The sequence below is a fragment of the Brachyistius frenatus genome, unplaced genomic scaffold, assembly GCF_029030835.1.
Source record: "Brachyistius frenatus isolate BFR_SWC_R1_liver_20210118 unplaced genomic scaffold, ASM2903083v1 Contig_156, whole genome shotgun sequence".
Taxonomy (NCBI): Eukaryota; Metazoa; Chordata; class Actinopteri; family Embiotocidae; genus Brachyistius; species Brachyistius frenatus.
Genome location: NW_027210755.1, coordinates 802,501 through 826,906, shown reverse-complemented (window position 1 = coordinate 826,906; position 24,406 = coordinate 802,501). Strand labels below are relative to the sequence as shown.

At 43.8% G+C, this 24,406-nt stretch overlaps 3 protein-coding genes across 6 annotated transcripts in view; 2 read left to right on the top strand and 1 right to left on the bottom strand.

Annotated features, from left to right (window-relative positions):
• The window catches only part of kremen1 (kringle containing transmembrane protein 1), a 57,457-nt gene extending 54,292 nt beyond the window's left edge, over nt 1–3,165 (top strand). Inside the window, exons 7-9 of one of the 2 annotated variants that reach the window (XM_069716381.1) lie at nt 285–482; nt 1,093–1,177; nt 2,090–3,165. In XM_069716381.1, coding sequence (XP_069572482.1) covers nt 285–482; nt 1,093–1,177; nt 2,090–2,249 — 443 coding nt within the window. In that variant the 3' untranslated portion in view covers nt 2,250–3,165. Of the gene's footprint in view, nt 1–284; nt 525–1,092; nt 1,178–2,089 lie in introns of both variants that reach the window. The other variant, XM_069716380.1, reaches the window with a different exon arrangement.
• A 5,970-nt stretch (nt 3,166–9,135) lies between these two features.
• Nucleotides 9,136–16,613, top strand: coq5 (coenzyme Q5, methyltransferase). The gene is made up of 7 exons (XM_069716354.1): nt 9,136–9,346; nt 10,544–10,693; nt 10,802–11,026; nt 13,025–13,131; nt 14,343–14,431; nt 15,668–15,779; nt 16,146–16,613. Exons 1-7 carry the CDS (start codon nt 9,145–9,147, stop codon nt 16,245–16,247), a joined length of 987 nt encoding a protein of 328 aa, XP_069572455.1. The 5' UTR covers nt 9,136–9,144; the 3' UTR covers nt 16,248–16,613.
• Nucleotides 16,614–16,702: 89 nt separating this feature from the next.
• The window catches only part of znrf3 (zinc and ring finger 3), a 68,842-nt gene continuing 61,138 nt past the window's right edge, over nt 16,703–24,406 (bottom strand). For 2 of the 3 annotated variants that reach the window (XM_069716352.1, XM_069716351.1), the window contains 4 exons: nt 23,637–23,747; nt 22,153–22,320; nt 20,508–20,610; nt 16,703–20,337 (listed from right to left, as the gene is read on the bottom strand). In XM_069716352.1, the coding sequence (XP_069572453.1) occupies nt 18,593–20,337; nt 20,508–20,610; nt 22,153–22,320; nt 23,637–23,747 (2,127 nt within the window). In that variant the 3' untranslated portion in view covers nt 16,703–18,592. The remainder of the gene's footprint in view (nt 20,338–20,507; nt 20,611–22,152; nt 22,321–23,636; nt 23,748–24,406) is intronic. The other variant, XM_069716353.1, reaches the window with a different exon arrangement.

Below are 24,406 nucleotides of genomic sequence, written 5' to 3'. Positions count from 1 at the left end.
CTACACTGTTGTAACCATGTTGTGTTTATTAATGCTAATATTTTTGGACTTGAGAAGAAAGTTTACTACCATTGAAGTTTAAATATCTGCTGGTCGCTCAAGTGTAGTACCATCATCTTTTGCTGAGCAGTTAAAAATGAGCAAAAAAAAAAAAAAAAAAAGGTTGAAAAGTAACTTTATGGTCACTTTTTAAAATGCATTATATTCTTATTTAATGTAAAATCTCCACCTCGTAGCTCAAGTAATGACATTCAGCTGTTAACTCGTTGTTCTTGTTTCCACAGCGCTGAGGAGTGAAGACACCCGAGCGATGGAGGCTGAAGGAGATGGCGACAGTGAAAGAGACGACGTCTCCAGCACGGCGGTGCCCCAGCTGGCCGGCGGCGTCACCGAGCGATCCAACAGCACGTCTAACGGACGCTCCTCCCAGATCCTCTACGTGATCACGTCCAGCCCCGGTAAACCGGAGCACAACATGCCAGGTCAGTGGGCTGGACCCAGCGAGACCACCGGCCACGGCGCTAGTATGTTAACACCCACGATGCACTGCACCTCTCTCTTACCTCTGCAGGGCTGCTGTGGAAGTTTTTCTTTTTTTTTAGAAAGAAAGAACTCCCATTTAGCATGACCTGGTTTCTCTCAAAGTATTAAACTCATCTCGGTCTGCTGAGACTTTTCTCTGGCCCAGAATGACTTCCTCTGATCATACATGGAAGTAATGCTACGTGACGGCTGTTTTTTCCCTGTCTGTGACTCAGAAGCGAAGTTACTTTGGGTCTCCCTGCTGATCACAATCAGCCGTCCTGTCAAAGCCACGCAGGATGGACTGACGTGTTTTCTACTTCCTTTCAAATATGATTCTTACCAAAGCCCCAAATGCTTTGTATCACAGATATATATGAGGTATTTCTCAAGCAGAAGAGAACAGATGTGCGCTGATAATGTATCACCATTTCTTGACAATTTTCTGGCTGAACACTGCTAACAGGTGTGCCAGCGGTGCTCGAATGAGTCTTTGCTTGCTTAATCTCTTCAGTCTGCTGAAATCTACCGAGTTAGTGAACCTTGTGTCTTGTTGCTCCCTCTGCGCAGTGTGGACCATCTACGCACTGGCGGCTCTCCTCATACTGACTGTCATAGCCATGGTGGCGAAGCTGCTGCTGCACGTCACAGTCAAGTAAGTATGAGGCTGTTGGAGGTGTGCATGATCAGCCACACATCCCATTTCAAAGCTTTCATCGTTAGTGTGTTAAAGATGAAAGAACAGGACGACGCTCACTCAGTTGAGGGCACTATGTGGAGAATTGTTTTTGTCAATTTTCCTAAATTTTGGGGGTTTTAATAATAATAATAACAAGATAATCCCAACAAAAAAATGTGTGCGTTCTTTGTGCTCAGCAACTGTTTCTTGTGTCGTCTTTTAATACGACCAGCTAAAGACAGAATATTTAAAGAAAGGTCCCGCTCATAGCAGTGCAAAGGAATGAGGAACAGTCGACCAAATTAAGATTCAAGATATTTTCAGTCAAACGGGAGACATTTTCTTCTCTTTTCCTCATTTGAAGTAAAAAAAAAAAATTAAAAAAATAAAAATAGTTATATATTTTCCCTTGTTAATCCTCCTGAACATGAATTTAATATTTAAACAAATAAGTTTTGATTGGTCCAAAATCATGTTTTTAGTGCGAGGCAAACCATTTCTCTTGATTCTACAAATATTTCAGAAACTTTTCACCAAATGGACCAATATGAAACATTTTCCATGATTAAAGTGAAATCCTGTAAAACAAAGTCCAATCTTTGGTAAAGTTGTCGATTTTAGAGGAATAACAACATCTGCAGTGGTGGATGAAGTGCAATAAACATCACAACTGCTAAAGTATTACTGACATTAGTCTCTAATGCAACATTACACGTTTAGATGGCAATATGACACTTTTTGTAACTCATCTCCTTTGTTCCACCTGTTTCCATTCGTCTCTGTCCTCTTTCTATCTGTATCCCTCCCTCTCCTGTTCTGCTCTTTTCTCTCGACCTCCCCTCTGTCTTTACTCTCTCCTTCCCTGTCTGCCTCACTTTTCTCTCTCAGGTCCCCGAACATCCCGACAGTCAGTGGATCGGACAGCTGCAGCCAGAGCACGGCGTCCTCTGAGCCCTGGATCATCCTGTACCGGCCCTCCACCATCTCCCTCTTCAAGAAGAAGCTAAAGAACCACCACGGTGACCTCAGCCCTCTGGTGGGCAACTAGCGCTGCTGCTGCTGCTGCGCTCCACCGCAAACCAAACGCCGCCGCCACCCACAACTACTATGTACGAGGGCCGTCAAATGCCAGGCCCTCAGACAATGAAACTCTATGAGGCGCTACGCTAACAAGCCAACGACTGAGTGGCTAATGACAACTGACTGAGAGACTGCTACTAAATTGGCCTATATGGGCCGTAGTAGGCTGGGCCCTCCCATCCTGCTCAGCACCAAAGAGGAAGGAGGAGGCAGGGCTGTCAGTGACCGCAGTGTGGGAGAGGAGAGCCAAAGATTGGATGGAGGGAGATGTGCAGCTCGAACAAAGATACAAGGACGCTTTTAACATGCAGGAAGCCATTTCCATCGCCCACGGACGTCTCGACCAATCAACATACCTCCAGAAACCCCTCCAGACTGCCGGCTCACCAGTGGAAACACGATACAGCCGGGTGCAGACTGATGGCTAACTTCATTTCAGTTCAGTGGCAACAGACTCTTCATCAGTATCAAGGATCAGATGAAAAACACAGAGTCTTTGAGACACACACACACACACACACACACACACACACACACACACACACACGCTGTTAACACTTAACAGCTTAACAGTTTTCTAAAACTCCTCTAACTGCCTCATGTGGAAAATGAACACTTGCAGCCAAAAGCCAGAATCCACCCATCCAAAGAGTTGTCTTTTCAATGCAAAGTGCTCATGTTTCTTTTTCATATGTTTTTATGTGCTTTTCTGAGGAGAGGGGAAACAGGACATGGAGACGTCACACGGAAGGTAGATATCACAGCACTTTGGGGATGAATCACCCGCCGCAAAACAAAAAAGATCAGAGAGAGACAGGGAGTGCGCTCGCCCACTTGTTCACTCAGCGCTCGAGGATTTGGGGTGGAGAGAAGAAGAGGTAGTCTCATTCACTTTGTGTGTGTGTGTTGTGGGGGGGGTGGGGGGGTTGGATGGTGCAGTTTTGCACACAAACTGCCATTTAGGGAGGCTTGGGAAGATCTGAGGGCTTTTCTGCTCGGCCGTGGGTGGGAGTCTTTCCGGTTTGATGGTGTTCAAGTGCCTTCAGAATCTCCTCATCTCTCGTCTCAGATTCCTCACATCCGTTTCTTCAACACAGCGAACTGGGCTCCCTCAATAAAGTCTGCACTTCTTTAAAAATCAATACAGATATGAAGAGTTTCATTCCAAAACAGGATTTAAATGTAAAACAAAATGTCACCAGGTATTGTACAATAATTGAAAGCATTCATTTTAGTGAGTAAGCCCAATGGAACACCTCTTCAGACTGGATCTTTAACATTTTTGTTACAGTACATGATGGACATTAGATAATTTATTAATTCCTAATTTCCCCAAATCAACACCTGTTGGAATAGAACTCTTCATATGACAGACAAGGCTTTAAAATCATTTTTTTGTTTCTAATATTTCTGTGCTCTTGATGTGTAGTCCTGGACATTTACTGAACATATTGTTCACTTTAAATTGTCTTTTAATTGTGAGGGTGGGGGGGTGAATATTGTTGTATATTATGTAATTCAGTGTGGGAATAATGATATTCATGACTGCTCTTTTATTTTGTGTCTCGGCAAAGCATTTGAGTGACCCGTCAAAGAGCTTTTTTTTTTACTCATCAACTCCCAAAGGTTTTTTTTTTATGTCTCGTCACAGACGGCAGTAAATAGTCTAAATTCTGCAAGACTCTCAAGCTGTTACTTGTCATGTCGATTTCAGGCCAAAAGGTTGAGCGCCGACAATGAACCCAGACAAAGATGTCACCAAAAGCACTTGGCGGTTCTGCCCACAAGCTGACAGCAGGTTTGCAGCAGTTTTCTGTGCATTGCTGACATTTTAACTACTTGTGAAAGGTCAAGTTCGAGTACTCTGCCATTGGGATAGTAATTAGCCTTTTCTGTTGTGGGGCTGCATGTTTCAGCAGACGGTAACCCCAAATATATTCTGTTACCGGCAGGATACATAAAGAAGGTCCAAACTTCAAGGCACTTAATTTGACTTCCGCTTAGATGAAACAGTACTTATTCACTTCTGCATTCAGTCTCAGTGAAAAGATTACTTGCAACTCAGCAACCTGAGCACTTGAAACTAAAGGTTATATTTTACGCATGATGCGGCATTGCAGTGACATTCAAGTCAAAAGATTTATGGTATTCAGGAATCAGGCAGAATTGGAGACCCATAAAACGATGAAGACCCGTAGAAAGTTTGTAAAAATGTGACTCTGTGCTATGTTCTGCCTGTCTGCTCAACTGTAGCTCATGTTAATTATTGCAAGACAAGAGCACATGCCCCTGGGTCTGTGATGTTCGGAGCAGACGATGCTTAGAGAGAGGGAGAGGAGAGCGAGCATCGATGTGGGAGCGATGGGAAATGAATGTGCATTCAAATCCAACGCAAGCTAACCAAATCTGACAGTTAAAATCTATCAAGTGCATATTTGTTTGGATAGCCTGGTGAATTATGCAAACTTCCATTTTCTGTCCCGTCCTCCAGCCAATCGGAAAATTCTGCGCTATCTTCCGAGCGGCGGAAACAGTCTTTTCCCAAACTGTAGTTGATGTGAATGTCCTGTAGTGCTCGATGACATGAAAACAACACCAGAAGCCCTGTGGGAAATGATCATGAGGGGGCCAATACTTTGTTTTCATGAAATTGTAAATAGCAAAATAGTGAAAATTTTAATTTATACCGTAAATTATTGTTATTTTGTATGTGAATGGGATATAATCTATCTTTTGTATAAGTGAAGTATCTTTGTAGTTTTATTTAATGTGTCCTGGTTGCTAAATAAACACTGTATGCATGTTTCTTAAGCCTTTGTTGTGCTTATTCTTTTGTTTTTGCTCCGTCTGCACAATAGACGTCAGTTTATTTCATCATCCAACTCAAAATTAGATAGGCGAGTTGCTGAGAAACATATGGGCCACAAATATAGGATCAAGCTAATCCCATTCTCCTCCCCTCCTTTCCATTTGAAATATTTTGTGCTTTGTGTGTAAAAATCAAATGGTGGTCTTTGCCTTAAACAGATTCGGGCTCCAGTGTTTGCATGGTGGGACATCTACACCACCGTCTCGTTTTTTCCATAAAGCTAAATACCTATCAGATATGTGAAATGACTCCCAGATTGTTTGGAGATTCTCACACACACACACACACACACACACACACACACACACACACACACACACACACACACACACACACACACACACACACACACACACACACACAGAGAGAGAAGGAGGCTTTGGAGTGCCATGTGTAACCCATTGGCTCCCCTCCGTGATGAGGTCAAGCATGCAACCTGCACATTTCAGAGGGAACAGCAGGACTCCAGCTTTACAACTGGAACACGGTGAAAAATAAAACAAACACGGGAGGATGTGTAATAAGCTGCAGCACTTGGGATGTTTGGAAAGATGATTTCTTAATTCATGAAAGGTGTTTTTCTGTTTCTTTCATCATTGCTCGGTCTGAAACTGTTTTAGGGCTGTTTTTTGGGGTTTTTTTTCTGTAAAGATTGACAGCAGTCTGTGTTTCTATTGGTTGGCCAGGTGAGTGCAACTCCATGGAGAAGCAAAGTGATCCTCTAAAATCTTACCACATGCGTCAAAACAGGCTCCTATATGGAAGTGCAATTGCTGTAACGCCACCTCACAATTTATCAACAACAGTACCTCGAAACTGTCATGGTTTCCTTAAACATGGTTGTAAGACTTCCAAAAATCAAGTTACCTGTGAACTTCCTATAAGCCTCTGATTGAACCGAATTTTAATTTATTCACAAGCTAATAGATATTGTAATTCACCTATTGATGGTAAAAGTCCTCTGGAGGTCAGCAAAAGCTCAGCTTTAAGTTATTGAGAGAGGAAATTGCTCTGTTTTTCCAAACCATGAGACTAAAAACAGCAATCTGTAAATGATCCTCTCTCTCCCTCTACTGGCGATGTGATGTTTGATATCACTCATTTTATGCTTGCTATGGTCATAAAAAAGTCTTTATTTGCCATAAACAACCAGAAATGTCACTAAAAACGCTGAATAAATTCTCTGATTCTGAATGTTTTTCCTCTCAATAGTAATTGTAAAGTTGTAACATGAATCCTTAACGACTCAGAGCCATCTCATCCCTCCTCTGGGTCCCAAAGCCTCGGCCTGCAGACCCCCTCTGGTCAACCTTCCCATAGCCAAGGAAAAGAGACTGGAGTAAGAGGATCTCTCTGAACCCCAGTCGACCGGTAATTAAGGCAACAATGGGACAATAGAGGGCAGTGTCTGGTTACTGTATGAACGAGAAAGTGAGAAGAATGGAAGATAATAGCTGCCACTTTCTGCACTCAGGGATCTGAATTCAGGTAGATTCGGAGAGAAGTACTGTTAGAGAGAGAGAGAGAGAAAAAGAAGGTCTCCCTGGATGGATTTGAAAGAGATCCCAGTGAAAGAGGTTTACTGGCCGTGCAGGAACTTGCCTGTCCTGATCCGCCTTAGTCTGTAATATTGTCTATGATCCTGTTGCAATTAAGGCAGCCTCATACCCTTCAGTGGTTTACAGTACATGCGTTGGCCTGTTAAATGCTTTCGATTTTCCTTCTATTGTGGCAGCTTAATGCTGCTGAAAGCTGTTTATATACACCAGATTTCACCCCAGCCTTCAGGGAAGCTGTTGAGAATTAAAAATCATAAAGAGCCATTTGGATGATGAAGTCATTAACCATGAAAAAAAATTTATGAACTCAGTGATTGCAGCTCATCTGATGTGAGGATGTGCTGCTTGTCTTTGTAAGGTGGATGGAGGTCTGAGGTGGAGGGCAGCAGCAGGTGGAGCTGGATGGAGTCGGATTGTACGCGTGGCGGTTCACTTCTATTTCATATCATCACTTTGGCTTTTAAAACTCTCAGATTGACATTTTGGCCTCAGCAGTTATTTGATCAAGCAAAAAAAAAAGAAAGACAAAAAGTTGACAAATGAATAAATAAAACTGGCTTTCAAATAAACTGAAATCTGGACACAAGTATGGTTTTGTACTGCACAGATAACACAGTCATCATTTGATATGTTTTGTCTATTAATGTTTTCAATGTAAGTAACCAGAACTCCCTGAAAGACTGCGTGAACAATGAGGACAAAAAAGGCAAATGAATTAATGACAGTTATATATATGTCTATATATATCATGTCGTTATGTAGGATGATGTAATTTTCTGTACAATAGCATACTGAATAATTGTGAAGTGATTCAGGTTGAACTTAGAAAACTATATATGGGTGTATGACATGTTTTATATTCACTGTCAGATAAAAAGTCCTACATTTCTAATCCTTTATAATAAAGGATAATAATAATATAATTCTTATTGGAGTTGTGGTGCTGTAGATTTTTGGAAACATGGCAGAAAAAAACTTCCAATGCACCATTACGTCAACTCAGCAGGAAGCCGGCCATTTTTAATTTAGTCACCATTTTTTGAAATGTATTCTGTGCACTCTTAACATGTTTGGAATTAAAAGTTATCAAAAGAATTTGTTTTCGTCGATCGGTGTGGCCAAAAAGTGACCTAGAAATGACTTTTGGGTCACTTTTTGCTAAAGTATGACTTTTTTTTCATAATTTGGACATCTTAGAGTATGATTTTTTTTTTTTTAAGTGATGACAAAGGTGGGGCATGAACCCTAAACCTTCTTACTGAGAGGGAACAGTGCTAACCACTGCACCACCAATCTTCCCAGGAGTTAGACAGCATTGTGACAAATCTTTAACTCACTGTAACCTATAACGCCACCGTCCATAAATATTTGGACAGTAGATATACGTGTTTCCAAGGGGGTCTGCGGTGATATTCAATATCTCCCTGTAATGTGTAGTGAATGCACAACTTTTTTAATTTCTCCAAACGTTTCAACTTCTTTAAAAGTTGAATCACCATCAACAGGTGGAATCTGAGCCATTAATAGAAACCTTGGTGAAGGAGAATCTTTTACCTGTTGAGTTCACCAGACTGTCGGCTCAGTCTCTGGAAGCTCTGAGTGAACAACGTGAAGCTCTTTCTCCTAACGCGACTCTTTCTTCAGCGCTGAAGATAGTCCAGCGGTCTGCGAAGGCCGCTTCAGAGCTGGAAACGACCTGATGAGGAGGAAGGTAGTCCCCGTGGTTCACGGAGGGCGAGTCCCCCTAAGGGTAAGCACACGGTTTTGGGTTTGCTTTGTAAATGCAGTCATACTGATACCAAACCAAAGGTAAACAACAATACAAAACAAAAATCAAAATCAATAACAAAAAATAAAGGGTGTGTCTAATACTTCTTGGATTTACGTCTGAACTACCACAAATTTTATCCCCCAAAATCCCATTAATACATTTTAAACTTTGTTTGAATACTTTGACGACGTGCTGTAGTATGATACAGTATGATACAGTATGATACAGTATGATACAGTGGTCAGAGCAGAGTAACTGGCTTTGATCCCCACTTCACATGTCAACGCAGTTCAGAAAAAGGTCATACTCCAAAAAGTCATCCAAAATATTCCACCAAAAAAAGTCATACTATAGCACGAAACTTTGCATATGCGTCAGGCACCAACTTTCATGAGTTTTTGAAGTTGTTAAAGCCGACAAAAAAAAAAGCCTTTTTTTTTTCTTCTTCTTCTTTTTAAAAAAAAAAAGAAGAATAAGGAATGAAATCGAGAAAAAAAAATTAACTGCAAGGGGGGATATGCGGAGCCTCGCGTGCTGCACGTCGGGGGAGAGTTTTAATTCTTATTCTTATTCTTAAACTTATTGTGCGAAAGGATCTGGGTATAAAATACACCGTCGCCTGTCGGTGACGACATCCTGTCGCGTAATTGTATAATCAGGCAACATGGCGGCATCCGTGAAGCTGCTGGTCCGTCGGGTGATCCGTCTGTCTCACAGGAACATCTTCGCTGCCGCCGCTGGTGTTTCAGGTCGCTCCGGTTGTTGTTGGGCACCGTCGTCCTGTCGGTGTTTCAGCGATGCAGCCGGAGACAGAAGTACACATTTCGGCTTCGAGACGGTGCCCGAGGCGGAGAAGGCGAAGAGAGGTGAGAGACGGACTTCATTATGAATTCGTGCTATTTAACGTCACCTGCGTCCCCGAGCACGTACACACTTAAAGTCATATGGTTTTAGAATCGTGAGGATTTACGTGACAATTCCGCATACAAAGGATCCATTAAGTGACATTCAGTAACTTGAAAAACATTCTCTGAACCTGCTTGAAGTTGATTCTTTCCGCTTTGCGACGTGTTGAAGAGGAACTTTGACCAACGTGGCTGATGTTCAGTGTACTCTACGTGTGCCCAATTCAAAAGTGGCAGAACACACTCGAGATGAAGTTTTAAATATTACACCAACACCGTTGTTTTCATATGTAATCAAGGAGATGGAGTTTCATAGGTTGGTAACACAGAACGCGTGTGGGCGTGGCATGACGCGTGTGGGCGTGGTATACCGCGTGTGGGCGTGGCATACGCGTGTGGGCGTGGCACGACGTGCTGCCTTCCCGTCTTTTTATCCCGCTGATGCTGATGGGAATGTTTTCCGGACTATTTCTGCGGTTCTGTGTGACGGAGTATTCCTGTCCTCCGACCCGGTCTCATGATCCAGTGTCTTGTCCTGTCAAGTCGTCCCTCCCTCAGTCCGCACGTCTACGTTTACACCGGAGGAGCTGCTTCACCTGCTCTCTGGTTCACCACGTCGGTGTCGGTTAATGTGTACTAACTTTGGAGCATTTTAGTATTTCCATGAACATGTCACTTATTGTGAAAGCACTTTTCTTTGTCAAAATACCCCGTGTCATAACTTTTGAGTATTTACACATATCCTTTATTATTGAAAATGAAAGACATTCTTTATATACAAGTAAAACTAAAAGTTAAAAGCCTTTATTGTTATTGCGTTGTGGAAAAAAAATACAAATAAATCAGCAGCGTAGCTCCAGGTGGGAGCATAAAGTTAAAAAAAAAACATCAACAGATTTCTTTATATAGAAAAATAAGGATACAATAATAGAAAATAAATATGAAGTGGGAATAGTGTACATAAAATAATATTATTGCACATCAAGTTTTGAAGTGCATTACAACACTGATTTGAAATGTAGATAATATTAATTGGCATTAAGTTTAAATTTGTGCCACCTTCAATGTAGTCAGTATTTCCTGGGTGAAACTAAAACTGAGTAAACATGGAGGACACCGTGGATGGCAGACGTTCTCTCCTTCTTTTGACTTCTTCAGTGTATCAGGTGTTTGAGAACGTGGCGCAGAAGTACGACGTTATGAACGACGCCATGAGTCTGGGGGTTCACCGGCTGTGGAAGGACGCGCTGCTGCACGTCATGCACCCGCAGCCCGGCGCTCGGCTCCTGGATGTGGCGGGAGGGACAGGTACGGCAGTCCGTGTGCACGTCCGCAAAACCGGCTGAGAACTCAACAGGCGTCACACTTCTGACTGTTTCTCTTTGGTTTCTCTGCTGTGGTCATCTTCCCCCGCAGGCGACATCGCTCTCCGTTTCCTGGAGTACGTCCGCACCCAGCAGGACCGGCAGAAGCGGCGGGCGGCGCTGTCCGGCCAGACGCCGTCGTGGCAGGACGTTTCCAACAACTACTCCACAGAGGACGAGGAGGAGTGGCGAGAATCGAGAGCCGTGGTCTGTGACATCAACAAGGAGATGCTGAAAGTGGGCAAAGAGAAGGCTGACGGCATGGACATCCGTGCTGGTGAGCTTTTAACTTTAAAAATGCTGCAAATGTCTTCGAGCTGGACACCTGATCCCTGTGTTTTTCTTCAACTTTTGAGGTTTCAGTCATCGTGTCTACAAGCACCCAGATCAGGTTTGTGGGATGTCCTGCTCACGTTACTGAACACGTTAAGATCGCCTCGGTAACAGGAGCCTTTATCCTCGTCTTCCGACTCATCTGGGAAACGGTGGCTCGTCCATGTGGCGTAAACACTTAACCCAGGTTTCTTATTCCTCTCTGCGGGGCGGCGAACGCCTGCAAGCCGTAGAGAAGAGACCAAAACATGTCCACAACCACACAAGTAGCCTTTCACAACTGTCTAGTTGTCCCTCAGTCAGATATATTCAGAATAATTGTGCCATGTTTCGAGGCTGGTGGTGCAGCGGTGAGCGCTGTCGCCTCCCAGGAGGAGGTTCAGGGTTCGAACTTCGGTGGACTCTGTATGTTCCCCTTGTTGCCGGCGTGGGTTCTCTCCGGGTCCTCCGGCTTCCTCCCACCAAAGACTTGCATGTCAGGTTAATTGGTGAATTTATAAAAAAAATTGTCCTGAGGTGTGAATGATCTTCGTTTCTGTCTGTGTGTTGGCCCTATGATAGACTTGTACCCCGTCCAATAGGGATAAGCCCCACGGGAGCCTGTTCAGGGTGAAGCGGGTTTAGATAAACGGTCATGAACAGTCACGCAGATTCCACACGTTGGACCTATTTTGTGAAATGAAACAACGTTTCTGTAGAAAACATTTGTTTGTATTCGTAACCCGGCAGTTTTGGGGTGTTTTGTTTTGCTCCTGTCACATTTTTCACTGCACCAACATCTGCATCTCTGTGGAAAACGGCACAATCATGGCAGGAAGTAGTGAGAACTCAAAATGTCTTTTGTGGAGTAAAACACAGTTGTAATGTCAAAAATCAAAAAAGGAAGAAAAATCACAAGGTGAATTTCTCTGTGGATTTTTGTTTTTTTTTACCAAAAATTAAAAAGAAAGAAATCTATATAAACGTTTTACCAAAGTGCCGACAAGTTTTACGAATATTAGAAAAAAAAATGGGGCTCCATGTGTTATACATATTGAGTTATTTACATTTTTACTACAAACTTCTCCTCGGTGCTCCATTCTGCAGTTCACTCAAAAATTCACCGATTTTTTTTTTTTTTCTCTCTTGTGTTTCTTGAGTCATTCAAGGCTTCATAGTAGCGCAGAGGAACAAAGGTGTTTTTTTTTACAGAACCGAGATCATGCTAACATTATTTTTGGCAACATGAGAGATGTAATGATTTTAATCAAAAATACCAATATTTTGCTGCGAAAGAAACATTTAGTGTTTGAAACTGCCGACGCTAATTTCCATTTTTACAATTTTTGGCTTTGATGAATTGTGATATTTTTGGCATTGGGCTTCGGGCTTAACCGGGTTAAATGAAGGTATGAAAACAAGTTTTGGTGTCACTGGCATATTGTCATTGATCCGAGCGACGCGGTCAGCATGTCAGAAACACAAGCTGTTCCAACCGACACCAGCCAGCGCGGAGGAGAAACTGATGTGCACGTCAATGTGTTCAGTGTAATAAGTTCACTGAGCCCAGATGCAGCTACGCAGCTGTCACTGTGGAAAAACTGAGTTCACTGAATGTCAACATCCTTGAATCATTTCGTGCATACATATGAATGAATTCAAATGAAATTTGTGCCAAACGGTCTGGAAGAGACACACCGGTGACGACAGCACCCAAACTGGAAGTGCAGATGAAAACAACTTAATTATAAGTGTGGGGGATTTCTGTGGAGCTGAGCGTGACCTGAACAGATACACTATAATTATTGCGAGGCTATGAAACAGAAGCCATTCAACTGTCTCAAGTCTGAGAACTGGAATTACAGCTACAGGTGTCTGAAAACTTCCATCAACCCACAGCTCTCACAATTTACATGCTTCAGCCATTTTTAACTTCACCATCTGTTCATGTGTTTCTTGTCAGGTCTGTCATGGGTGGTGGGAGATGCAGAGGAGCTTCCTTTTGACGATGACCAGTTTGATATTTACACCATCGCCTTTGGCATTCGAAACGTCACTCATATAGATCAGGTAACGGCTGAACCATTACTACAGCTTTTCTCCAAAGCACAGATGATCCTATAAAGACTGTTGGTATTCCAGCTGTGACATCAGCCTGTTAGTGGACTAAAGAGCTTGTTCGTACTCGGTATAGAGATGCATCCGAGTTGACGGCTCTAAGCACGTGTGATCACTCCTGACAGTATCATGCGTCTCCAGTGATCGGATCTCTTTTTGAAAATGAGAACGTAAAACAAGTCAAGTAAACATGTGAACACTTACAGAAACAGGAGGAGAGAGAGGCGTCGAAGCAACCGGCATTAAACCAGATGAGACGTCCTGGACCGCTGTAGCCTCACTTTAATGCGCCGTCACACATATTATACATTTATGACATATTTCACATCCGTAAATGTCTGAACACTTGAGTTTGTAATTTACAACCTGAACAGTCAGGATCGACCTCATCAAGTCGGCTCAGGCTCAGATTACTTGATCATTCCAGCAGGTTTGAGAGGGTTGGGCTCTGCAATGCGGTGGTAAATGAACTGTGCGAGGGGGCGGTGGCTGTTTCACAGCTGTGGGTCTGATATGAGGCATAAGTTATTAAAATAAAAATTACATTTAAGGTCATCTTAAAAAAAAAGCATAAAGCATTATTGTCACCAGTTCAGGTTGCAGGGAAATCTCTCCTACTTCCAAGAGGTCCAGGATGTGTTTGTGTTCCCACCTGTCCACTTACAGTCCAGTTAAAGTCACGTATGAACAGGTTCTAATACAAAACTAAGGCCTTATAAGCTTTGTAATCAAAATAATGGGATGCATCTGATTTTAAAACATCAATCATGTTTTAAAATGTTGATTACATTTTTTTTTTTTAAGTTGTCTTTTAACACGTAGTTGTATTTCCATGTACTCGTGAGGAATCGCAGTTAAAAGTTTTTGACAAATTATTTCTCAATTTACTTTGAGCTTTAATTAACACTTATGTTCATTATTGATAGCACATTTTGTTTCATGTTGCTGGTTAATTTTTACTGTATGAAAAGGTAGCTTTAATTCCCCAAAGTTCAAGATGATGTCTTCACGTTGTCCAAAATCCAAAGATAGTCAACTTGAATAACATTAAAGAGCAAAACGTTCCATCTGAAAAGCTGTAACCAACAAATGTTTAGCTTCTTTTTCTCGATGAATGACTTAAATTATTAAGTGATTGTTGTTGTTGTTGTTGTTGTTGTTAGGCACTGCAGGAAGCTCTGCGGGTCCTGAAGCCTGGCGGCAGATTCATGTGTTTAGAGTTCAGCAAAGTGACAAACCCTGTGTTGGCAAGGTGAGGAAAAGAAATGACTCATGATGGATGCCTTGGTGTGAACACATATTGTGAATCCAGAAACACGAGCTGTTGTAGAAATGATGGAAATCCAATGAATATGTAAAAGAACATTTTGTCGTTTTTCGGTCTCTCAATAAGAGCTGTGATAATTGGTTTATGTTGCATTTCTGTGTGTTACCTTATGAAAAGCAGAATTACATTTTCTTCAAAAGAGATCTGGCAAAGTTGGGATATTTTCCATGATCCTAACAAAGTTAGCTTTTTTTTTGACATCCAGACAAACGCTGCCCTCTGCTGGTTTCTCAGCATTAATGAGATGCTCGGTTAGAATCGAAACCTGCAGGTGGTTGGCTTAATTTATGATGAACTATTATTACACAATTATTACACAATCATCTGATTGTGATTATTGGAGCAGTCCACAATCATTCTTCAGCATCGTTTCCATTCATCTGTATGAACATGTCATTATTTTCTTTATGTCGCTCTGTGAGGTTTAAGGTTTAACTGACTCTAACGAACTAACTCTGTTCATGACGACATGTCGTTGCACCGTCTTCTTCTTCTGCTGTGATTTGATGGCACATTAGTGGCACTACAGTACATTATTTATTGTGATTACTGGGACTTATCATTATAGGTCATTTTTGGGGATATTTCAGTAATATTATTTGTATATACGAGTTGTTATTTATGTCATGCTTGCTCTCTGAAACTTTTGTTCAGAAAGCCTACCAGGCAAACAGAAATGTGATTTTATTTATAGTGTTCCAAAGTTCAATTCCCTTCTTCAGATATTATCTTAATATATGTATTATCTAAATTATAACGGGTACCATAATAGTGGCATGAAACTAACAGAAGACGAGGATTAAATCATGAATCGTTTGTGTGACAATTAATCGTCCACTTAAATTTCCAGATCGTGACAGTTCACTGTAAAGCTGGAGGAGCCCGTCTTTTAGATGTGTTTTAATAAATCTACGTGTTCCTCAAAGGCTACATTTAATGGTTTTTAAAGAGCCGGTTACGAATTTCTCACTATAAAAGCAAAGGTGTGTTTCCATATGCAGTTTTAGAGTTTGTTTTTCTGAGCTATCTGGTCTAAGAAAACACTGCAAACACAGACTTGGTGGAAGTCTGTAAACCGTGTTTAAATGTGGGTTGTTTGAGGTTCCAGTTCTTAAAAATCCCTTTTTGTACTTGTAACTTCTCTCCTGCTCCACCTTTCAGGCTTTATGAAGCATACAGTTTCCAGATGATCCCGGTTTTGGGAGAAGTGATTGCTGGAGACTGGAAGTCCTATCAGTATTTGGTAGAGAGCATCCGCAAGTTCCCCGACCAGGTAAGACCCATTTCTTCTTTTCGGTCATCACTACTCTCAGTTCGGAAACGATTCACTCCAAATTTGACCTTTCCACCACGTCACCTCTGTCATTTACATTCGATGCTTTTGGTTTTCATATATTGACATGTTTTTTTTTTTTTTTTATTGACATTTAGGATTTTTTTATTTCACAGGTATTTTATTGTTAATTTGGCTTCTGGGACGTATCTTTGTTAAGGTTGATAAATGTTGCGAATCCAAGTGCTGCAGCACTATTTGCCACTGCTTGTTACATATTCATTGGTTTTAATTATCCAGTGCAAAACACCAACGTATCTGCGCGCAGTTGTGTCACTTTGTGTCTTTTCTTTTTTTCTTCTGCAGGAGGAGTTCAAGTGCATGATTGAGGATGCCGGTTTCTACTGCGTGCAGTACTACAACCTCACTGGTGGAGTGGTGGCGCTACACTCGGGTTTCAAGCTGTGAGACGCTCTCTGAATGCCTCCTGTGAAAATCCAACAATAAAAAGACTGGCTGTGTGTGTCTGGACGACAGACAGACAGACAGACAGACAGACAGACAGACACACAGACGGTCGGTCCACCAAGTCCTCAGACGTGAAGCCCGGAGCTCCTCTCTGCAGAGGCCACTGCACACTGACAGGAGGTCAAAGGTCAGTGGCCATTATTTATGGAATTACAGTATTTACTGATATTGGTACAAACGACGCGCTGCTGAAAAGTTTTTTCACTGGATCTGTGACGAAAGCTGGCGAGATGAGTCCAGTTGGTTTTGAATATTTTTTGTAACATCTGTGTTTTGCCAATAAATAACAAGAGCTACAAAAACCAATCCCTGTATCCGATTGGCTCATTCCCAGAGCTGCAGAAAAATAAGTAAACACCCCAATGTAGCGTGCAAATAATGAAAAGGACACTTCCTTGAATAAAACTGTATATTTTACAGATCTTTGTACACTTTAATTACAAAACTGTATGGTACTAAAGTTTTAAAATCAGTTTTTTGGTCAGAGAAGATTTAATCGTCTTGTGTGCAATTACCATGTATATACAAAGTCTCATGTTAGTGATTTTTCTCAAAATAAAAAGCAACCAAATAACTCAAACGTTCATACACTCTGAACATAAGACATGGCTTAAAGATAAATATATTAGTAAATAAATATTCAGAGAACATATTTCCATTTATGAAATGTGTTTGCTATACAGGTACAGAAATATACACAGATCGATTTCTAGCCTTTTTTTAAACATTTGTAATGGTAATGACAGAAAATAATTATATTCTTAAAAAATTAAAAAACATTAATTTTTGTACACATTTTTTTATCTTCTTAAGTGCTAGAAACAATAACAAAAAAAATTAAATAGTGACTCAAGTACCCCAAAATGTTATATTTGCAGTAGGTACATATCTCTATGCAAAAGGCAAGATTAGATTCTCACTTGATTACAGCACTGGGTTAACTTATAAATAGGGTTATTTCAGGTTTTCCTCTGTGTAGAGAATGTGTATATTTCATAGAAACAGTATAAAAAAACAGTCTGCAGGACAAACAGAAAGGCATGAATGACAAGCATTGATATCGCAAGTATGTAGTATGCACGGCACGATATGATTCAAACGGATACACTGTGGTATGTATAACTGCATCATTTAAAAAAAAAAAAAAAAAAAGTCACAGTACAATAAGGAACCCTTATGAGATACGAGTCTTTTCCAGCTACTTTCCTTTGGCCTTTTGATACATGCTGGAACCTCTATAGATATTTATTAGAGCATGCCTCACGGAGGAAATTGGGTGACAGCAAAAAAAAAAAATACACTTTTAAGGGTTTCCAAACGGGACGTAGAGTGCTACACTCCACTTTTTGAAGAAATCTACTGACCCCCGAGACACTCACTTTGGTCCGAAGTGGGACCAAAAGCTGTGCAGTGTCTGGATATTGCTACAAATAGCTTCCCAGCGTAAGGCTCTCATGTTGCTCCGGTGCTTCTCGTACAGGTAGGCCACTACTGGACAGAAATGCAATGCATAAAACAAATTCTGTATATCGAATAGAGACCAGTGTCAGCCTTGCATTCACATTTCTATGCATTTGTTTCTGTAATATATAGCTTTTTCTCCTTCGAGAAATGTGTGGGTCACAGACACCTAGAAAGACCCATTTCCCTGCTCTTGAAAAAAGTAAAAAAAAAAAAAAAGTAAAAAAAATAAAAACAACAACAATCATGTCTTTCTGTTTTGGTATAGCTATGTCCGTAGAACCTATTTCAATTGGTGGTTGAAGCTTTATAGGCAGTCAGTGTTCATGTGCGCACATATACAACATGTATACATGTAGGTGTTTGTGAATTAAGAGTGTACTTTTGTAGAGAAAAAAAATCTCCGATTCCTAGAGCTTGCACAGAAGATGGAGTCTCGATTTTTGTTGATAAAATCTGAAAAAAAAAAAAAAAAAAATCTCACAAGAAATGGGCCCGGATGACTCACCCCTAACGGCAGCAGACAGCCTTCCGATAGATGCCGGTATCAACCTAAATCTAGTTTCCGTTAACAACCTCCATCCGTGTTCGTAGTATCACTTCGTCTCCGAGTCTGGAGACGGTTGTGGCCACAGGAATGAACTCGATACATCGCATATCTAGAAATGACAGGCCATTTCAGTAGAAATCCACACAATCTAAGATGATAACATTCAGCGCTCCGAGAGCAAGGTTAGAACAAGGCAACTGAGGGTTTCAACGATTGACTGACTGACACCGTACCGCATGTTTTGACTTGAGTCCCGCTCGTTCTGGACTCGAGTTCATAGGCCCAGGCCTCCGTCGTTTGTTGAAGTACTGCTTCCCTGTGCGGTGGGGCAGGCGGAGAGCGGAGGGTGGAACAGAGCCCGGGTCTCCTCCTCCTGAGGGTATAGCTGACCTCTAAACTGTCCCGAGGTGAAGTACCTCTCCGTGGGCTCGTGTTGCTCCCCCGTCCGACACTCCGCCTCCACCGTGACGTTGACGGGTAATAAACTACTCTGGGTCTCTGCCCCTGTGCCCAATTCACAATCTGTGTCCTCAGGGATTATGGGTATTCTCTGGTTGAGTTCGCAGCAGCCCTGTCCAGAGCAGGCCTCCGAGTCTGCATACTGCACATTAACAGCGTAGTCCTCAGTGTAACGTGCTGCTGTGGCCCGGTGGACCTTCATCTCTTTGTAGAAGCAGCAGGGCAGCCCTTCATAGCTCACCTGCTCAGAGGAAGGGCACATGTGCTCAGGAGCAAAGTAGTTCTTGGAGACGGAGCTCTGAAACTCCACCCCCCTGTGACAGTGTCCCGAGGCCAGAGGCCCAGCTTGGTCCAAGTCCTGCCCTTTGCACTCCACGCTGGGAGGAAGCACCTCGAAGCAGCAGCTACAGGCCGCGGCCCCGAGCTCCCCCGACTCCTCCTGCGCCCCCTTCCCCCTGTCGGCCCCGGCGGCCTCCGAAGCCCCGGCTGAGGTAGTGCTAGTGTTGCTGTTCTCCCTGGGTTCCAGTGATGAGCGACTGCTGTAGTTGGGCTCCAAGCTGCAGTTGGAGAGGTGGTCCCCCGAGTTATATCCCGAGGCTCCAGAAGGGATCTGGAGGCAGTCATGTCCCAAGGGAGCAGAGGATGACGAGTCCTCGGCGGGAAGTGCGGTGCAGGCCGCGGCCCCTGCCTCCCCTGCAGAGCCCCGACACGGACTCTTACTCCGGTAGATGTAAGGATCGTAGTCGCTGCTCAGCGAGCTGCGGAAAGTAGAGCAGCTGCCGTACACCCCCTGGTTGCTGACCTCGGTACAGTCCAACATGGAGTCGCTGGAGGAGCAGTGGCACTGGCCGGAGCTGCTGCTGCTGCTGTCGCTACCGGGACAGTCCGCGAGGTAACCGCTGCACACTGAGCGGTGGCCATGGTAACAGCTCAGGCCAGAAGTGCTGCCGGTGTCACCGATCCTCGAAGACGAGGCGGGCGCCATGTGTACCACTGTGGGGTATAACAGTCCCTGCTGAAAGGCTCTGCCGTGGTGGCCCTTGTGGGCTCCTCCTGCTCCGCCAAGCTGCCCCGCCACAGCGGGCCCCTGGCCACCTTCAGGCTGTTGAGGGAAAGTCAACCCCTGAAAATAGTAGTGCTGGTACATGGTCTCGTACTGCGAAAAACACGCAGTTCGGGAAAAGTTGCGTCCGTGAAACTTGGGTCGCTTAAAAGCAGCGTGATGCGGCTGTGCGGGGTAGGCGGGGGGTCCGCGGTGCTCCAGTCCGCAGTGGTGGGGGTTGAGCGAGTGCTCCAGATGGAGGGTGGGGTGGTAGCTCCGCAGAAAGGCAGACGTTGACTGCGGCGGGTACAGGCCTTGAGGATCTGGGTGCTGGTCCACAGTGAGCACGGTGATGGGGTTTCCGTGGGGGTCCATGCTGGTTCTGGTTGGATAGGCGGTCACCTGGCCGGCGCGGTGCACCCTGCCGGGGTAATGGACCGGCAGCACCACCCGCTGCCTGCCGTGGACCGGGTTACCGGGGTCCATGCAAGCTGGCCCCGGATTTCCTTTCTTTTGCTCTGTAAAGATGAACGATAAAGCATTTACAATCTCACAAATAAAAACAACAACAACAACATTTATGCATCTTTTGTTTTTTTTGTTTTTTTATGACCAAGAGGGGGGGGGGGGGGGGGGGGAATGCTTCTTTTACTAAAATAACTTGTATCTGAACACAGAAGCAACTCACCGATGATGTTGTGTCTACAGTGCGGACAGGTGTGGTGCTGCAGCAGCCAGGGGTCGACACATTTCTTATGAAATCTGTGAGCACAGGGGATGACCCGCAGCTCCTGCAGGGGGAACACACAATTATCATTTCCTCTGGACTTTTTCAGTTTTCATATCGTAACACCAGACACACGTCAGCGATCCTGCAGCGTTTCTGCGAAAACGATTCGGTTCTTTTTCAGCACCGGCTGCCGTTAATCGCGGCTTCAGAAGTGGCTGCAAGTGAAGCGGGCCATTTATTGGAACGGATCGACTTAAACGGTCATTTTGCAAGTACTGCGTGTCAAATCATGTCTTTGGTGAACTGCAGCAGGGCTTCATCTCCGTGGGTGAATTCATGTGGGGCCGACAGCGGCCGGACGTCCAGGAGGGGGCAGCAAAGCTGTACAGAGCAGTGCTGATGGTTGGGAGTCTGAACAGGTCTTTAAACTCCAGAGGAGCCAACTTCGCATGATGCCACAAACAAAACTCTTAACTCGATGCCACACCTCAGTACAAATACAACTTTGATGCTCAATGTCGCCACTTTCTGGAGCAAAACAAACAACAGACTTACACTGGAGGATTGATGTCAAAATAGGAAAACACTTTGTATTCAGATGGAGGATTGGCACGGAGGAATTTCAAGACACAAAAGCCGGAGCAGTATGAATTCTAATATTCTATTCCAGCGAGAACTCTTTCACTGCCATAAATACTTTGCTCTGTGGCTTAATATGACTCATCTTTCGGCTGTTTTCCACCACAGCTTTTGTTGCTTGGTTCACGGCTCAAAAAAACGCTTTGATGCCATTCAGCCTTTTATATCGCCACTTCCTCTGTGCGATCCTGGCGCCACGCTTTGTAGTGTTTTCTTCTCCTCCTTACCGAAGAGACACATAACCACAAAAACACACACACACACACACACTAACTATGCCCTCCGCTGCCCCCCCCACCCTCCTCCTCCTCCCGGGGGACTGGGGTTTGTCCCTCCAGCGTCCGCGAACGAGGATGAGCAATCCTTTTCCAGCAAATCCTCAAAGTCCAAGATTAGGAGACATATTTTGACAATGACTCCTTCGAGTATTAAATAAGTCCGCACTGGGAAAACAGGAAGCACAATCTTAACCCAGTGCACTCTGGGTGCGCTTATCTCTCCAGGTGCTCTCAAAGACTGAAGCAAACATCTGAAAGGTAGCGGAAAGAACGTCACTAAAGACGGCAGGACTGCGGTCCCCGAGCACACCAGGGGAACTTCCACTCTATTGTCCACATAAGTGCATTATGTTTCATGTCTACAGAATATGTAATGAAAAGAAAACAAACTCAGCGGCTGGATGACCACAGCAGCACGGCCAGAGCCGAGAGGTTTGGCTCCCATGTGGTTCACTTATGCACTCATGATACTCGGGAGGCATTGTGGATAAAAGCGTCCATCAAATACAGACGGGCTGTGTCCAAATCTTTCAGATTTCTTTTTAAATGAACGGATCAAATAATTCAGTTTACAGCCAGTTTCTGTCAGAAATGAAGCCAAAGTTTGAGGCAATAAATGAGTCGTGAAAATGACTCGAACCCGTTACATTTAAGAGCACACAAAGTATAAAGGTGTCTTCTCTTACCTCCCCGTCGATGTACTTCTCCAGACAAATGGCGCAGTCGGAGGTGGAGCTGCTGCTCAGCGAATCAGACGCTCCGCAGCTGCTCTCGCGCTGGCCTTTTCCTTTGGCTTTGAACTTCCTCGTCTCCATCTTCTCCAGCGCCTGGATGGCCATTCTGTTCATCGAGCTCTGCGGGAGGGAGGGAGGGAGGGAGGTGGGTCAGGGATCAGAGCGAATGTCGGCGTGGTTGATTATCAACTTTTAAAAGACACAGAAATGTCAAAGCGAACTGTGAGGACATCATGATGATGTCTTGAGGCAAACGTCCCGAAAAGTGTCGCTACGTCACCGTTGGCAAGTGGACATGTGATCTCAGATGTTTCCCTTTGACGCTCGACATCATTTTGCGAAGCTTGACTGATGCATTAGCAGATCTCTCTGGCTCTGATTCACCAGCCTCTTTTCATCTTTTAAATTCCTTCAAGTTGCCTTAAAAATGTCACATTGAAAAATATCGAGTGGAAAGTTGACGCACACCGAACGAATTATCGGGATAAAACTTAACGACTTGTGTAAAACGGACTTTGTGATTTATTGTAGTTAAGAGCCTAAACTGCTGGTGCATCACTTGTTTACAAGACAGAGTTATTTATGTTTCTTTCTTCACATTCGGTCACGAGAACATAATTGTAGACTTTTCAAGGAAATGTGGATTCAGCAAGAGAGCAAACGAACTCCGGGATGAAAGGGATTCTCATCGCAGGCTTGACAAACATGAAACACGAGGACGTTAAAATCTGTAATTTCAGTTTGTAATTAACAAACCCTGAAGGAATCTTTCATTAAAACCAAAAGTAATGTCGTGGATTTACAGTCACTGGTTGAACAATATTTACTCCCCAAGCAGAGCGTTCATTTCTCACATTTTGGAGAAGGAAAAAGTTGTTGTACGTGACAAATGTGCCCCCGGTGTGAGCTGGGTTCTCTTAATTAACCACCAAAGGAAGTCACCAACGAGTCATCCGCTGCTGTGACACACACACACACACACACACACACACACACACACGCACGCACGAAGGAAAAAAACAAAACGTGCACAGCCGACACGCGTGTGCCGGCGGGATGACACCCGTCTTAACGGATGCCGCTGTAGGTTTCCTGCTCCGTCATGACATCTCCAGCAGCCAGACTCTCATCAGCATTAATTAAATGCTAATCCTGATTCATGTTCCCGACAGAAGCCTCCACTGAGAGCTTTTTGTCAACACACAAGAGGAATCAATCAGCGGCGGAGCTACTGTCGCCCGACTCGACGCCCGCAACTCCCAGCGAAGTGGCGCTGACGGGGAAGAACAAGACGGGCCGCCGCGTGTTCGGGAGGGTTTTTGTTTTGGGAGGCGCGCAGAAGTTTGGCCCCGTGTGACTCCAAGTGGGATCGTAAGGAAGTTTGTGTCTGCGGTCGCTGGTCCCTCTCCTCCGTGTGCGGGTGTTTACACACTAACCTGGCTTCTCCTTTGCTTCAGTTTGATCTTGATGAGCAGGATGAGGCAAACCAGCGACACCACCACGAAGAACGCCAGGAAGATGCCCATGTCGAAATATTCCGTGGGCTGCTGTGGGAAAAGGAGGGCGACAGAAACACACGTTTGTCAAATGAATTCCACGCGCGGCTCATGTTGACTGTACAGAGTTGCCTTTCAGGATATTTGATTGGAGTTTTTGATGGTTGCTCAGCGGACCGGAACGCCGTGACTGGGACTCGTTCGCTCTTCACCATGTAGGTAATGAAAATGTGACCTTCGCACACAAATCAGTGGAAGAGATCCGCGGCTGATAACTCCAGCGAGTCAATTCATTTCCATTTCAGACTCATTTTCTTCTCACGGTGTCAGTATTTCACTACATCTCCTCCGTACACGAGGCCTGCCTGCAGAGTACAGCTGAAACAACCAATTCATTAAACAGTGAGTAGGAAATGATTACCGATGACTTGCATTGAATATTTTGTGGTTTTGGACTCTTTGGTCCAACAAAACACTTCAAATACGTCTCTACTTTCCCACATTTCAGAAACTAAACACTTCTGACATTGCTACTGTAAAAGCAGGCTGCAGAACAAGAATCGGACTAACTTATGAGCGACCATTTCCAGTCGCTTTCAGCCCCAAACAACTGCTGGAAACTTCCTGAGAAAGCGCGGACCGTTTTATTCCTCGGCAGAGAAATTCTCCCATCTCAGACGGTCCTTTCTCTCGGGGCTTTCATTATGTCA

Coding starts and splice junctions, on each gene's coding strand:
- coq5 (XM_069716354.1), top strand. CDS start 9,145: ATGGCGGCATCCGTGAAGCTGCTGGTCCGTCGGGTGATCCGTCTGTCT. Junction 13,132..14,342: donor ACGTCACTCATATAGATCAG/GTAACGGCTGAA, acceptor TGTTGTTGTTAG/GCACTGCAGGAAGCTCTGCG. Junction 15,780..16,145: donor TCCGCAAGTTCCCCGACCAG/GTAAGACCCATT, acceptor TTTCTTCTGCAG/GAGGAGTTCAAGTGCATGAT.